The sequence below is a fragment of the Ooceraea biroi genome, chromosome 11 (genome assembly GCF_003672135.1).
Source record: "Ooceraea biroi isolate clonal line C1 chromosome 11, Obir_v5.4, whole genome shotgun sequence".
NCBI lineage: Eukaryota > Metazoa > Arthropoda > Insecta > Hymenoptera > Formicidae > Ooceraea > Ooceraea biroi.
Window position 1 is genome coordinate 893544 of NC_039516.1, and position 15302 is coordinate 908845.

Here is a 15302-nt window from a genome sequence, read left to right on the forward strand (position 1 = left end):
TTCTATCTGTAAACCGACATAAATCAGGAAAGACACAACTGTACGGACATATTTCACAAAATATGATTACAATTTTAATGAATTTATACAGCGGAGATCTAAAAATTATATTAATTTGAAGTAAATTTTAATACAGTTTTTTAATTATTTACAAAAGCAGGAAAAAGATTCTGTTCTCGAAATGTTTCAAGGCAAAATCAGCTACAAGGATTTAGGTTGGAATTTAATATTTAAGATATTAATGATTAGATTTTAATAAAATCGCTTAAACGATATTGTTTAATTATAACAGATTTATATTAGAGTCACGAGATATTAATTGTATAAAGCTGCAATCCGTATCATAATTTGTACTTTGTTTTTAATGTATAATTTTATGTGATTTTCTGCTTGTTAAAAATCCAATGTAATGTTATATTTTTTTACTTTTCATAAATTTTTAATATTAAATCAGAATTGTTTTAAATGCAGATTTTATTTTTAAAAAACAATTTAAATTCCACACCACTTTGTATTATTCATGAACTCTGTTTTATTCATGCATAGAAGAATTTGCTTCATTACAATAATAATTATCATATGTAAAGCAAAACAATTATATCGCTATCGTTGCATATAAATTTCAGCAATTCCAATCTCAAACTCGCTTGCATATTTTCAAGAATTTTCACAGAATTTATTATTTATTAGTAAGAGATTTGTTTATGCGTTGCATATTACATCTTATCAAACAAATGTAACATACAACATGAGGACCCTCAAACCCTCAATAATTGTTGAGAAGGCAATTGGACAAAACAGGCTGGCCAATCGTAAGCACGAATTTCTAGATACTTACTACGGCACTTGGTGTGACATATAGTGACATCTCTGAATTCCAAAATATCTTAGTTACTAATACAGCTATCTGATTGGCTTTCCATTTGAAAGAGGAGAAAGGATAGAAAGTTTTGAAGCATTTGTAGTGCTAACCATGAAGTCACAAAGTGAAATTATAGAAAATTATTGATTATTGTTGATTCTTAAAACCCGCGAAAATTAAAATATTTCAATACTTTCTGTGGAGTAACGATTATGATTTCTCGGAAGTTTGTCCACATAAAAAATAAATGTCTTGTATATTATTGCATAAAGATTAATTATATTTACTAATATATATTAATATACAATATTATTATATGCTTTTCATAAAACTTTTATTTTTTGTTCATTGTTACACATACACTACCGAATGCTACTCACACGTGACGTCAAATTTGATCGTATAATCACATATTATAATCACACTTTAATATAACAGTTACTTTCACAGGTTTTTCTTTAAAATATTATCTACATCAAAAACAGTCAATACTTTTTAATTATCTTTTGCGTAACGTTTTAGTAACACAGAAATTTCACATCTAATTGCTATTTTTTAATCATAATAACGGCTCATCCAGTTGTGAACTGAGACACATGTATCTCAAACATAAAAAAATAAGTAAAATTTGATTATTTATCAAATTCTACATATTTACTGCGGTTTTGTTATTTCTGCAGTGCTCTAAATAGAAATATTATATAAACATATACAGATAGATTCGAGAAGAGAATTTTTAAGCGTATCGAAAGTACTGTCGTGAAAAGAATATAGTGGATCCTGAATATAGAGAAGTAGAAAAATATATGTCACAAGGAAGTGATCGAGATATTCAGCTAAAATCTCTGGGAGTATTAAGACTACAATATAGTTTTCTTTTCTATAAATCTTTGCTTAAATTGGAAAATATCACATTCTATTGTTCAATATATGTTCGTAAATCCACAATGAGGAAATAAAACATCAGGGAAATACGAATGTGGCAATATTATGTTACATTAGATAAATAGTTTTGCATCATTGTGGTACTTTTCTCGTTGATTTATTATTAAACAAAAAGTAGAAATAAAAACATGCCTTGTCTAAATTCTCAAATTTAAACTATAGACAATATGGAAGTAGAAGATAGTAACAGTTATTAATACAAATTCACATCAACAATATCATTATCACGTTGCAAAATTTGCCTGGGAAGCGTATTGCATTAAAAATAATTAACAAAAACTATTTTTTAGACTTAGATGATTTCCAATAAGATTAAGATAACTGTATAATATATGAATATATATATGTGAAACAACGAGTACCTTGTAAAATAATGTGGCACTTGTTAAAGGAGCATTGACTTCGCATCACGAAATGCATGTGGTGATTTTTTACAAACATGACATAAAAAAGTAATTCGATTATTTTCCAATAACTAATCATATCAGTTGGTTTCCCAACAATAATCTCCACCTTCAAACTGTGATGTACATCACAATAGGAAGAATCCATTAAAAAGTCTGTCCAAAAGTAGCTGACTAACATTCACCAATCGCATTACTCCACTATCAGTTTTATTAGATTGCATTGTTGTTGTTAATGGCTCCATGTGGGGACCACACAGATGCAGCGGACCTTGAAGAACAGGCAAATGTAACGATGCTCGGGCACATGATAATGCAAATACAAACCTTAGACACGAGAGTGGCATCGCGTTCACATGATAGCACAGTAATGCTGCTATAATAATACTCCCAGTGCGTAACGGACATAACAGTACTGCTATTGCACCATACTCCAAATACAAGAAATAGGCCATAACAGATTGCAATAGGATCAACAGTCCAATTGGCACATGCTGCCAAATTAAACGGAACTTGGACAGATGCTGTGTCGGATTCTCAGCACTTTGCAATCTAAATTTTGCAAGCGAGTAATTGAGATTAGAATTTTAAGAAATCTCTTTCTTTCGTCACGGTTTCAATAAAATTATCATAACGAGCCACGGACCTACGGTCAACTTGATGCGCTAAGACCAGCGTAAGCGGTAAGTAAAAGAACAGCAACTGGAAGAATCCATAGGCGTAAGTGAAACCACCCGGTAAATATTCATTGCCAATGAATATTCCCCATACGAAGATCACACCTATGTGATTCTCAATTATTTCTCCCACAGTCCAGGGACCTTGAAATCCATCAAATTAATAATTCTGTTTCGTTTTCTTTTTATTAGATATGATATATACTTACCGACGGTTAAATACAAGGAATAGAGTATCAGCCCAAAGTACAATCTATCAACCGTGGACAGTATCCACATTTTCCTCAGCCACCAATGAAAGAACTTGATACGTAGCCGTGGTCGATGTATACGTCTATCTAGATAAGAGACGATTTACTATGTATATTTCTTCCAATGTAACATATAAAATAAATTCCTAAAATTTCTCTGAGTATATATTTACTTTTGTAATGTATGTGCAGACATCGCAGCAAACACAGTGGTACTGTTGATGATACCAGAGTAATGAAGAAAAGAAACTGAAACTATGAGGAATGACACATTATAAATTATTATGTATCACTAGACGTGAAATTTCAAGTAATTGTAGAAGCTTGGTTAGCTCACAATATAAACCACGTTGAACATCAGTATCAGTTTCGGCAAAACTTGAGTTGATAACCACGATCCATCAAGAGAAAAGGGTTGTGATACAAGTTTTTCTCTGCCCTCTTTATCTATTACGCATACCTAAAATACATACGTGAAAAATGTAGAAGCAGTACTCGAGGCTGCAACAATTTAATTAATTTCGTAAATAATTAAAATATTTACTAAACTGTTATCTGATGAATACCCTCTTTGTAATCTGTCGAGTTCCACGGTAATACATAGAGAGGTCCTTTCACGTGACTGCACTTTTGCCAAACATCGTGATCCAGTTGGATTTCGACAGTTATTAATGGGACTGTAGAGAACGCCAGCACTCTACACCAAAACAACATTTGTAAATTCGATATTTGAATATTTCACAAGAAAGAATTCAAATTTACCTAATATGTGTAGATGTAATAATGGATTCTAGATTTTCTCTTTGCGGCATCCTGTATAGCATATTTTTTGGATTGGTAATTAATACCACGGGCCAGTCATTGTGCTTCACATCAATAAATGAGAACTGGCCATGATCAACTGCTGCCAGACGATACCTAATGAATATTAGCTCGTAAACGTTTCGTACTTGACAGTAAACTAAAGAAAAGTGTTAGCGGTAAGTTGCATCTCAAATAAATAATGTTATGTTCAAGTATAATATGGATTCTAATTATCACAAAATAAAATTTGTGAAAATAAAATATACTTTTCAAGATTATGTTTATAAAGACTATCACTTCTTTTCAGAATTATCGGAAAACAATTTCTTAATCAATGTAATCAATGATATCAATGTATAAAATATACAATATGCAAAATGACAGAAATAAATTTATGCATTTTATCATAAAAGTATATTCATCTTACATTCTATTATCTTTCCAATCTGCCAATTCTAACTCAAGGAAGCCCGCTTTTTGTAACGTGTACATGTTGGGTACCATACCACCAAGAGTATGGTAATGGCCACATAAATATACCATACTTTCTTTGTACTTTCCTTTTAACACAACAAATTTAAGATAATTATTTATATGTTTACATCGCATTTTTCTAATAATAAAATAACATATGTTTTTAGATTACCTAAAATATTTCTGATGTTAGTATGAGATTGCGACAATATGCATGATGTAGGATAATGTCCAAACATAATTGCATAATTTGCACTGTTGTCTTTAGATTGATCAACCAATTGCTGTATCTTATTAATCTCCTGCTGGTCCAAAATACCAACAAAATTAAACGGTCTCCTAGGACCTGGTTTCACACAAGCGTCAATTGCAATGAAAGAGTAAATTTCAGAACCCACAGTAACGTTATACATGTAAGATCTTGGATGTTTCTTCCCCTGAATAGAATAATTGGAATAATAATTATTTCTTGCCTGAAGGCTAATCACGTTAAAATTATCTGCAAAAAATGTTTGTAATGTAATATAATTTTCTCAATATTATTATATTTCTATTGAAATAGCAGCTTCTTACCATGATTTCCCCTGACATCCAGCCACAATGTTTTCTGTATTACATTAGTTTCATCTATTACGTGTTTATAATATTGCCACTCTTCGAGTATCTGCTTAGAACCCATTTGATCTATATTTTTGGCATCAGTCAAATCTCCTACAAAAGTATATGATAAAATATTTTATTAATTTAATTGGATTACTAACAATATATGTGTATCTTATCTTAGCATCTTAGCTTGAGACATATCTGTAAAATACGTCATTAAGATTACCTGAAGCGAGAACAACTACAGGTTTAATTGCATCTACTGTCACATTACAGAATTCTTTCAATTCCAATATCCTCGAATGGTCTCTAAAGATGCTTATGTGTATATCCGATATCTAAAGATACAAAAAACTTACAACTAAGTAAGTACTTAGATAAATACTTATAACTTACATTGCACTACCGATTAAACGAAAGATACTTATCAACAAACCTGTAAGAACCACATCAAGTGATCAAACGATTTTCCTATATTATAATGCTTTGGTCTGGACCATCCTGCTTGCCCATTCTCTCCCAACACCTCATTCAGAGGACGAGGATCGACACTAATAAGATCAGCTACGTTCGCCACGAAGATGGAGAGCATCAGTACAAAGACCAACAGGACGATGGTGGATTTTGCTATTTTCATCGTGACGAAAATGTCTACTTCTACAAGCAAAAATCAAGAAAGGTTTGATTGTTTGTCGCAGTCAGCTGATCCCGGTAACGTTTGTTCTCTCACGTCAAAGTCAGTGAATACCTGTACGTCATTCAATGCTCTCGACGAAAAGCGAACTGGGGAAAGACGATCGACTGATTCGGAGGATCGTTTTAGAATCATATCCTTTGCCTTTGCCAACCGGCAAACAACGAGCGTATATTAAAGCCGAGGCTCGTCGGCATCGTTCAAACGTGAAAGAATCTCGTGCGATATCACACGATATGCTAAGTTATCCTCTGTGGGGGTAGGGGGTACGAATTTCCCTCTCGAAGAGAAGAATCTATATTCGACGCCCTCTATATTATAGTTGCATATAGCTGTAGTCCAGTTAGCGCTTCCGAATCCTTCCAACGTTTTCGTTTTCAACGCTACAATTGGTTGTTGAAGTGTTGGAAGCAATTTGAATTAATTCAAATCCATTTTTATAATTGGCGCAATTTTTTTGCTATCAGGGTTCTTCTTTGAATGCATCCTTCGGGCGCATATACGTTATATCCTATATTAGATAGATAAATAGCATTTTTTCTATAACATTTTCTATTTAAATATATCTTTCGTACATTGCAATAAAAATACAGTATTATTCTCTTCTAATTCTCTCGAAATTCTAATCCTCTTCAACTTCTCTTCTAATCTCGCGCAACAGTGTAATAATATTTCATTCAACGATTGGCTGACGGCCTAGCAACAGAAGACGATCACGGAGACAAGGAAGCCGCAGTGCTGCCACCTGTCCCAAGAACTCAGGTGGCGGCAAACTACTTCAACTTCCTCCGTCTCCCCGACCGCCTCATCCGACCACTAGCAACACATCTGGCGCGTCTGTCATATTCCCAATTCCCAGAACGCTCACGACTCACGACCGCCGCGAACGTCGAGGAAAAACGATACACAAGTAATGCGAGATCGATAGATCGTCGGTGCATCACGCGGTGCTCGGTGAGAGTGTCGTCGTCGTCGTCGTCGAGCTGCGATCGCTGACGAAATTGGGCGTGTGTCACGTATGGAAAGGCTGTCTCGTCGGTGGTGAGGATACGCGGGCGTGCGCATGCGAGAACAAGCACGCATGGTGGCTTTTTGACGGGTCTCCGTGACTGCTCGGACCGCAATGGCGACGGTGCCCGACGGCTCGCCTACTTTCTAAGCTCGCCGAGGTGAGAGACCTGTCGTTACGTTCTTCCGATGGATGGGCTATCGGGCTCTGTGTAATTAACGATAACGCGTCGATACTGCTGGACACCGCGCCGAATCCGGAGATATTATTATTAATCGTGGACAGGCCGAGTCGCGGATACAATCTCGCGCATTGCTTTCCACGGCGATGCAGGCCCGCTGTTGCAGTTACAGGGTGTCGCAGCGGGAGACCGGAATACCCGTAGAATGCGCGGAACCGCCCCGGGATTTTCCCTCGCGGATGTGATCCTTTCCCCTCGACTCGCTTCCTCCCGCGATATCCAGCCGACAGTTCCGCCCGTTCTGCGGTCGCCGTCAGGACACGGACACAGCTGACGGATCTCGTTCGAGATCACAAGCTTGCGGATCCATCGGGGAATGGACCATCGGATCGATTCACGACAGTGACTCCGCGCGCGATTCAGGCTCGACGCCTACGTATCTCAGCGATTTTTCGCGGCGACGGACAATTGTGAAACTGACGAACCTAGCGTCGCTGTTAAACTGCACAATCTCGGCGCAGCGAGCGTGCACGCGGGTTAGATGTGAGGTGGAGGACAGCGTGCCTCGTGGATAGCGGAAACATCGATCTCTACTCGAAGACGGAAACGGAGACGCGTCGAACATGGGAAACTGCTTCAGCAACCCGACGGACGTCGAGGAGAAGAAGCAGGAGAGAGACAGAGGTAACCCGAGCATAGAGACGGTCACCTCGCAGACCAGCCCGGTACCGACGCCGCCACCGGACCCCATGAGGCCGATGCCGCAGATCCCGGACACCGATGTCACCACCGCCAAGATATTCGTCGCACTTTACGACTACGACGCTCGCACGGACGAGGATCTGAGTTTCAGGAAGGGTGAGCACCTGGAGATACTCAACGACACGCAGGGCGACTGGTGGCTGGCGCGGAGTAAAAGGACCAGGCAGGAGGGCTACATCCCCAGCAATTACGTGGCCAAGTTGAAGTCGATCGAGGCCGAACCGTGAGTCGCTGTTCTTCCCGTTCAATTATTTTAGACGATAATCTTTATCTCGCCGACAGATAATCAAAGATATGCGCGCGTAGAATTGATGATAATTGAATGCGCAATAATAGAACTTTCTACAACCGGTACGTGGAAACGCCGAGTTTCGTTGTACCTGGTCATGATTCCGATTCCGCGGAACAGCGAAAGCTGCATCGCGGAAATTCGACTCGCGAGCAGCGAGGAGAAGGGACGGATCTCTCTGTCATACTCACGATGCTAATTTGAATTTGCAGATGGTATTTCAGGAAGATTAAGCGAATCGAGGCTGAGAAAAAGTTGCTACTACCGGAAAACGATCACGGCGCGTTTCTGATAAGAGATTCCGAGAGCCGACACAATGATTACTCCCTTTCAGGTAACGTCATAGGATAATGAAGCTATCGTGCCGTAACGCGGACAGCACGATATCATATAGATGATGAATAACGATCGCCGTGAGATTAAGCCGCCATTAAACTATTTAAACTATCAAACTAACCGAGTAACTAAAGTGGAATGTATTCATGATTGTGTAGTGCGCGACGGTGACACGGTGAAGCATTATCGTATTCGTCAATTAGACGAGGGTGGTTTCTTCATTGCCAGGCGAACCACATTCAGGAATCTACAGGATCTCGTAGAGCATTATAGCAAGGATGCGGATGGGCTCTGTGTCAATCTGTGCAAGCCCTGTGTGCAGGTAATTTCCTCAAATAGCCGACATGATCGAGCTTCTCAACAACAGCTATATAAAATATCATTCGGCCGGATAATAATCTCTTTACCAGCTGTGACTAATAATCGCGAGTTACTAGATAAGAATCGAGGAGGAGTTTAAACGAATCTGTGTAACTTTATTGCGTCTCGCAATAAAGTCTTAAGAGCGAAGGTTTATTTGCCACTGAGTTAGGCAAATCTCTATCGACGAGGAAACAGTATTTTCAGAATCTGTATGTCCTAACGTAATGTATTTCGTTTGTTTCCGTGAAAGAGCTTGACGAATTGAAAAATACGCGACAAAGAGAGATTTATATGTAGCGATTATATTTTCGCTAAAATATTTAACATTCGCGAAACGGATTATCGATAGATCGATAAATCGACTTTATCTACTGTTATTGTGTCTAAATATTGTATCAAAACTTGAAGACTTTTGTAAAAGCAGCAATTAATACTCTTGATTACTCGTTCTGATTATAATAATGGTAATAATGATGATTATCCATATTATTACCGTTATTATCGATATTGTTAAGATCAATATTATTTTTGTTATTCTTTTATTATCACTTCTAAGTTCATTATTGTTAATGTAATGCTACTACCAATTAATTACCAACACTGGATATTTCTGATATATCAGATAAAACACATTCTAGATGACACATCATTATTTACAACCTGGCAATCACATTAATTACGTTGATTGCATCCCTGATTCTCGGACTTATCTTTTTCATTTTATTATTAACAAGGCACCACATAAATGAGATTTAAGAATGCAACAAACGAGATATACTTGTATATACTGTATGAAAAGTTTTATGAAACTTATGAAAAAGGAAAAGATATCAAGTTTTAGAAGCATTAATAAGCACTTTTTTACCTAGTTCGATATCTGAATAGACTATGTTTGTTTGTCTGTTTATTGCTTACCCTACCTCCCGGTGGATTTTCTTGGTAAATTGAATGTCCTAATATACGCCATAACACATTTTTTGATTCTTTTCTTTTTCTCGACATAAAACGCTTTTCCATTTTATTGTGTCTGGCCTGTACATACAGCACAAGCCCGTTTTATATGGGATTATGTTTCAGAAGCAGTAGATTGTCATTCACTTAGAGATATCTCGTGCATATATAAAAAAAAAGAAACTGTACATTCGGTGTAATATCCATATTTACGACAAGTTATCTCACCAATTTATTCAGCATTTTTAGAGGTTGCGAGAGGTGTAACATATAGGTAAATGTTAAGAAATCGAGATTGGCAGCACACACGAAAAAAAAAAAACCGGCACCCTTTCTTTCCACTGCGAAATTGCCGCTTTCGCTTGTGTGAATAACAATTTACGTACGAATTTTTTTCCGTACTTATACGTACACATAAATTCCGCCGTATTGGTGCGAGAATGATGAGAATCGCACTTGTCGACTTGAATGTATGTGTGCTGAAAATTTATTTAAATTTATATCTGTATACAGAATGTCTCAAAAATGCTTCTAACGTACATGTCTTTTCCGTTAGTTGAGAAGCGGACGAGAAAACGTGTACGTTATCACGTTTAGATTATACATGTATGTGTGTATATCGGACACGACACGGGCGTAACATATATATATATATACATACACTAATGTGTTTCTGAATTCCGTGTAAGTCGCAGCGCGGTTATTCTCACTGTGCCACATTTGAGATATTCTGCATATACATGTTACAATACGTATTTCATTATTTCACTTTTCTCTTCGTCTTTCTCATAATTTTTCTCTAAAACGCATATCTTTATACTGTTAGAACAATCTATATTTACTTGTCCGAGATCGTTATTGGGATTCTTACACGATCACAGGACATGGAAAGTAGTAGGTTTGTATCTTCGTGAAGAGAGAAGTCAAACGTTAGCGCTCTCACAGTGTGCGTAGAATTGTCTCTTACGCTTAGCTAGAATTTTTTCTTATAAAAGAGACTGGACTAATATAATAGTTGGTCATTAATGCAGCTGATAAAACATAAACTCCTTCCTTGCACAAAATCAAGTCTCGTGAGTGTGCCTCCGTGCTGGCGACGACTGATTCGGGTCTGACTTTGTCCAACAGGTGGAGAAACCCGTAACGGAAGGCCTTAGTCACCGTACGCGGGATCAATGGGAGATCGACCGTTCGTCGTTGAAGTTCCTGAGGAAGCTGGGACAGGGTCAGTTCGGCGAGGTGTGGGAAGGTCTGTGGAATAATACAACCCCAGTGGCGATAAAAACACTCAAGCCAGGCACCATGGATCCGAAGGACTTCCTGGCCGAGGCGCAGATCATGAAGAAACTCCGACATGCCAAATTGATTCAGTTGTACGCCGTGTGCACGATGGAAGAACCGATCTACATCATCACAGAACTGATGAGGAATGGCAGTCTTTTGGAATATTTACAAGGTATGCAAGGTATGGTTTGGCCCTCATTGATCTTTCTATTATTATTATGTTTGATTTATTTAATAAAACCAAGTAAATTCACATATGAAACCACGTATATATATTTTAGACATTTTAGTTATGCTCGATAATATCACCAGGTCATATCTAATATCTAAGAAAAGACCTGTGTGAGCTTCCAATTCCAAAAAGTTCCCAAGCAATCCGCCAGAAAATGGAGCAAATTTATTTCTCGATCGATTTAATTGAATATCTTACTTTTTCATCAGTTTTTTTTTTTTTTTTTTAAATGTCATTCCTCCTGCAAGATCAATAAAGCCAGTTCTATATATAGTCGCACACTTTCGTCAAATTATCGTTGTAGTTATCATGCATGATCTTTTTAGGGAAGGGCAGAGGTCTAAAATTGCAGCAATTGATCGACATGGCTGCGCAAATAGCCGCCGGTATGGCATACTTGGAATCGCAGAATTACATTCATCGGGACTTGGCCGCTCGTAACGTTCTCGTGGCAGACGGAAACGTCGTTAAAATCGCGGACTTTGGCTTAGCCAGGCTCATCAAGGAGGACGAGTACGAGGCGAGAATAGGAGCGCGCTTCCCTATCAAGTGGACTGCGCCCGAAGCTGCGAACTACAGCAAATTCAGTATTAAATCCGATGTATGGTCATTCGGTATTCTCCTTACTGAATTGGTCACGTATGGTAGGATACCTTATCCAGGTGAGTTCTCTCCGTCTCAGTTTGTTTCCTTGTTGATTTTTAAAACCGAAAGTAGGAACTTTAGTTGGAAAGATTTAGAACAACTCACACAGAAGAAAAGATTATCTGAGCATCAAGTTAGTTATGGCATTAGTGCCAGGTTTTTATCGACTAAAAATGAAGAATTTTCGTTGGTATTAATGGTTTACTGGCGAATTAATAATTCGATATAAAAAAAAGTGAACTTCTCACGATAGTCAGATGAATGAAACGCAAATCGCTCTTCTTCTCAGGTATGACGAACGCCGAAGTTCTGCATCAAGTAGAGCACGGCTATAGGATGCCGTGTCCACCCGGTTGTCCCGACACTCTCTACAATATCATGCTGGAATGCTGGAACAAAGATCCCATGAAGAGACCGACTTTCGAGACGCTTCAGTGGAAGCTCGAGGACTTCTTCACCATGGAAGGTTCCGAGTATAAGGAAGCGTCTGCATACTGAACAGAGGGTTACGACCTTTACGTTACTCCACTGAGAAATGCGATGTGTCGTCACAGTTACATCGATGCCGGTCATTACGGGCTTCTCCATTGATCTATTTGTGACGCGAGTTTCCATGATACTTTTGAGAGAGAGGGAAAGAGCGTACTATGAGGTAATACAGCCTTTTTACTCGAATGACAATTTGCGTACGATCGGTAGACGGTAGAACAATTTTATTTAATACTGAACTTTTCTTCCCCTCTCTCGCTCCCATCTCTATTTTCTTTTTTTTTTCTTTTCTTGCGTCCTCGTATCTTCGCACATTTTGTCCGCCATAAAGCTCTCGGAGAAGGATGTTTGTACATTTTTACATATATGACTTGATTAACGTACGTTGGCACTCTGATGGTTTTATCAGGAGTGGCAATGAGATTTTAGATATCGTTTTAGACCGCAGTAAGGATGTAGACGTTAAATGGCCTTTGTAAAATCGTTTATAAGTGTCGGCGTGAGGTAGATCTTGATCGTCTGGGTGGTGATTCCGGATGACGGGGCCGTGCGCGATCGGCGACATAGAGTAGCGATGTAATATATTCATGTACAATATGAATTGTACTTGCCGTGTTAGGATTATCGTTTACATACACGTTATCATGAATCGATAGGGATGGTTGATCCCCTGACAACCGCATTGACGATGTCAAAGACGAGAAACGACGGACCACGAGTGCACAACTTTATCATTCCTTCTTGCTGCTTGAGTATCACGGACACGACGAATTCTCGCGAGACGGATATACGAAAATCACTGACTAAATTATCTCGCGCATGACGTGTTTCTGCGTGCATGTGCGAAGGTCGGAGATTTATAACCGGTCCGTCCAACACAATGTGAAAGATCGTATCTTTCCCCGCGGCGATTGCGACGAATAACATTGTATCTTTTTCTCTGTCCCGTCTATTTGTCACAGAATAGCAGATACTGATACAAACTGCCAACTAACATTGTTTAAGCTACATTTAGTACTCGTAACTTGTGTAAGATCACTTTTCGAAAGTACACGCGCGCGAGCGAAAGGGAGAAAGAGAGAGAGGGAGAGAAAGAGAGAGATTGAGACCATGAAAAACAGTGTTGAGGATGCATCAAGCATGTACAAATCTGCTATAAATGAGAGATCAGTGTATCGTCGAATTTTTGAGTATTCTGCAAAGAGAACATATACATCACGAATATTACGTCATCTTCGTTAATCATTATTCGGCCACGTTGACATTATCGAGTTCGTCATTTTTATATATTTTTATATGTCGTATCTCTAACGCGCGTTTTATTACGCTCATTTACCGCGGCTTTTCACGTTTACGAGTGACTCGAACTTCAGAATAATAATTACGCGTTAAAAACTAAGCGGATACTATTAAGTAAACTATTATATGACTATAATGATAAATCATGTAAAATTATATAGATATTTTAGCAATATTTTAATCCCTTTTACACGCGCGCAAACATATGTTGGAATGTGCCAAAATCATCGCCATTCCTTTCGCCTATCGATTCTACAACGAATTTGGAGTCAAGTTCACCGCAATAACAATTTCACTGTAGGGAACATTCTTCTCATAATTTTCGAAATTATATCACATTAACTCGATGATAAAATTTTAGAATAACGTTAGCTTAATATTGAGAAAAACGACTCCAATTTCGTCGTAGAACGTACCATGGTTAAAACAAACCTTATAAAACACTATAAATATGCGTGTACACACATTATATATACAATTGTTATATAATACCATGTGAATATGCATCTAACTTCCGTTTTGAAGTCTGAGCTGTGTTAATAGTACCAAATTAATAGAAAATTTTAAAGATGTGTGCTTATAAGCAGTACCATTAATTGCATGATAACTGTTTCCAATATCGTGATATATCGCACGCGCACCATCAACTCTTCTGTTGAAAATGAAAACATGATTTATTTTGAGTAACTTGTACTTTTTATGTTAAGATAAAACATTTTGTCTTGAAAACATTTTAATTTAGTGAAAGGTACGTTATTTGTAGTAAAATATTAAAGCGAGTGATTATGCATTTTTAAATGGAGATATGCACGAATATCGCCAAATTGTATGTAGGAAATTATCGAAAATTAACAGTTACGGCAACAGTATGTACTAAGAAATAAATAAGATACAGAAACTACCAATTATACAATAATAAGATATAATGCAACGAGATTAAAAGCACAAAAAGAATGAAAGTTTACTGGAACCACTGCTAACTCTTATCCAGGCAAGTTCTTTTCTTACAATTAGAAGGAAAAGTGATTTCCGTTGGAATAATTATGTAATAGAAACTTGCGATAAACGCGAAATACTATAGATGTATAAATAATAATTGACAAAATAAACGCAACAGTTTTGTTTACAAAAATGAGATTGTTTGAATACATATATAACTATTATGCACTTTTAATAAGGTGCAATTAAAGTGAAATTTACATTTAAAAAATGTGAATTTTGCCGAACCCGTGTTACATGAGAGTAATTCGGCGCTTTTCATAAAATCAACCGCAGCTTCTTTGCGATAGAAATCCGCGTTACAAAACGAAGTAAGTCGCGAGCCCCTCTAGTGTCTTACACGATGCCATTCACTAGACGCGTAAAGTCACCAGATCGGACGCGCGTCGGCGACAGGTGTCTCCTACTGTACAGGTGTTCTTCAGTCGGCCAGTGGTGGTCAGCGGCGTGCATTCGTGCGTGCGTGCGTGCATGCTGCGTGCATGCTTGCGTGCATGCGTGCGTGCATGCGTTCCGCACGTTCCGTTTCGTACCATTCGTCGCGTTCACCTGGGGAGGCTCTCCTCTCTTTCGCGCGGCTGCCAAGTCGCTAGTTACGTTGCGGTTCCGTGCGGGGAAGCCGACTTTTCCCGCGAGAGAGAGAGTGAGTGATATTACAATACGAGTGACGGGAGGAAACGCGCGGGCCGACCGCCGCGCGCGCGCGTGTGTGTCGTGTGTGTCGGAACTCCGAATAATGACTCGGCCAA

At 38.1% G+C, this 15302-nt stretch overlaps 2 protein-coding genes across 4 annotated transcripts; one reads left to right on the plus strand and one right to left on the minus strand.

Annotated features, from left to right (window-relative positions):
* Window positions 1-1174: 1174 nt before the first annotated feature.
* LOC105274604 (transmembrane protein 62) lies at window positions 1175-6022 on the minus strand. Its single transcript, XM_011330873.3, has 14 exons — window positions 5769-6022; window positions 5457-5677; window positions 5247-5358; window positions 4991-5128; window positions 4590-4916; window positions 4371-4503; window positions 3902-4057; window positions 3689-3836; window positions 3477-3599; window positions 3313-3394; window positions 3098-3226; window positions 2858-3032; window positions 2539-2763; window positions 1175-2482 (listed from the first exon to the last, which is right to left on the minus strand). Exons 2-14 carry the CDS (start codon window positions 5655-5657, stop codon window positions 2425-2427), a joined length of 2007 nt encoding a protein of 668 aa, XP_011329175.1. The 5' UTR covers window positions 5658-5677; window positions 5769-6022; the 3' UTR covers window positions 1175-2424.
* A 204-nt stretch (window positions 6023-6226) lies between these two features.
* LOC105274605 (tyrosine-protein kinase Src42A) lies at window positions 6227-14686 on the plus strand. 3 transcript variants are annotated; one of them, XM_011330875.3, is made up of 6 exons: window positions 6227-7889; window positions 8168-8289; window positions 8450-8613; window positions 10740-11070; window positions 11448-11783; window positions 12056-14686. In XM_011330875.3, the coding sequence occupies exons 1-6, from the start codon at window positions 7528-7530 to the stop codon at window positions 12262-12264; spliced, it is 1524 nt and encodes a 507-aa protein (XP_011329177.1). In that variant the 5' UTR covers window positions 6227-7527; the 3' UTR covers window positions 12265-14686. The 3 variants fall into 3 exon arrangements, with proteins under 3 accessions (XP_011329177.1, XP_011329176.1, XP_011329178.1); XM_011330874.3 differs by having other exon boundaries at window positions 6248-7889; window positions 10734-11070; XM_011330876.3 differs by having other exon boundaries at window positions 6264-7889; window positions 10734-11061.
* The last annotated feature ends 616 nt before the right edge of the window (window positions 14687-15302 follow it).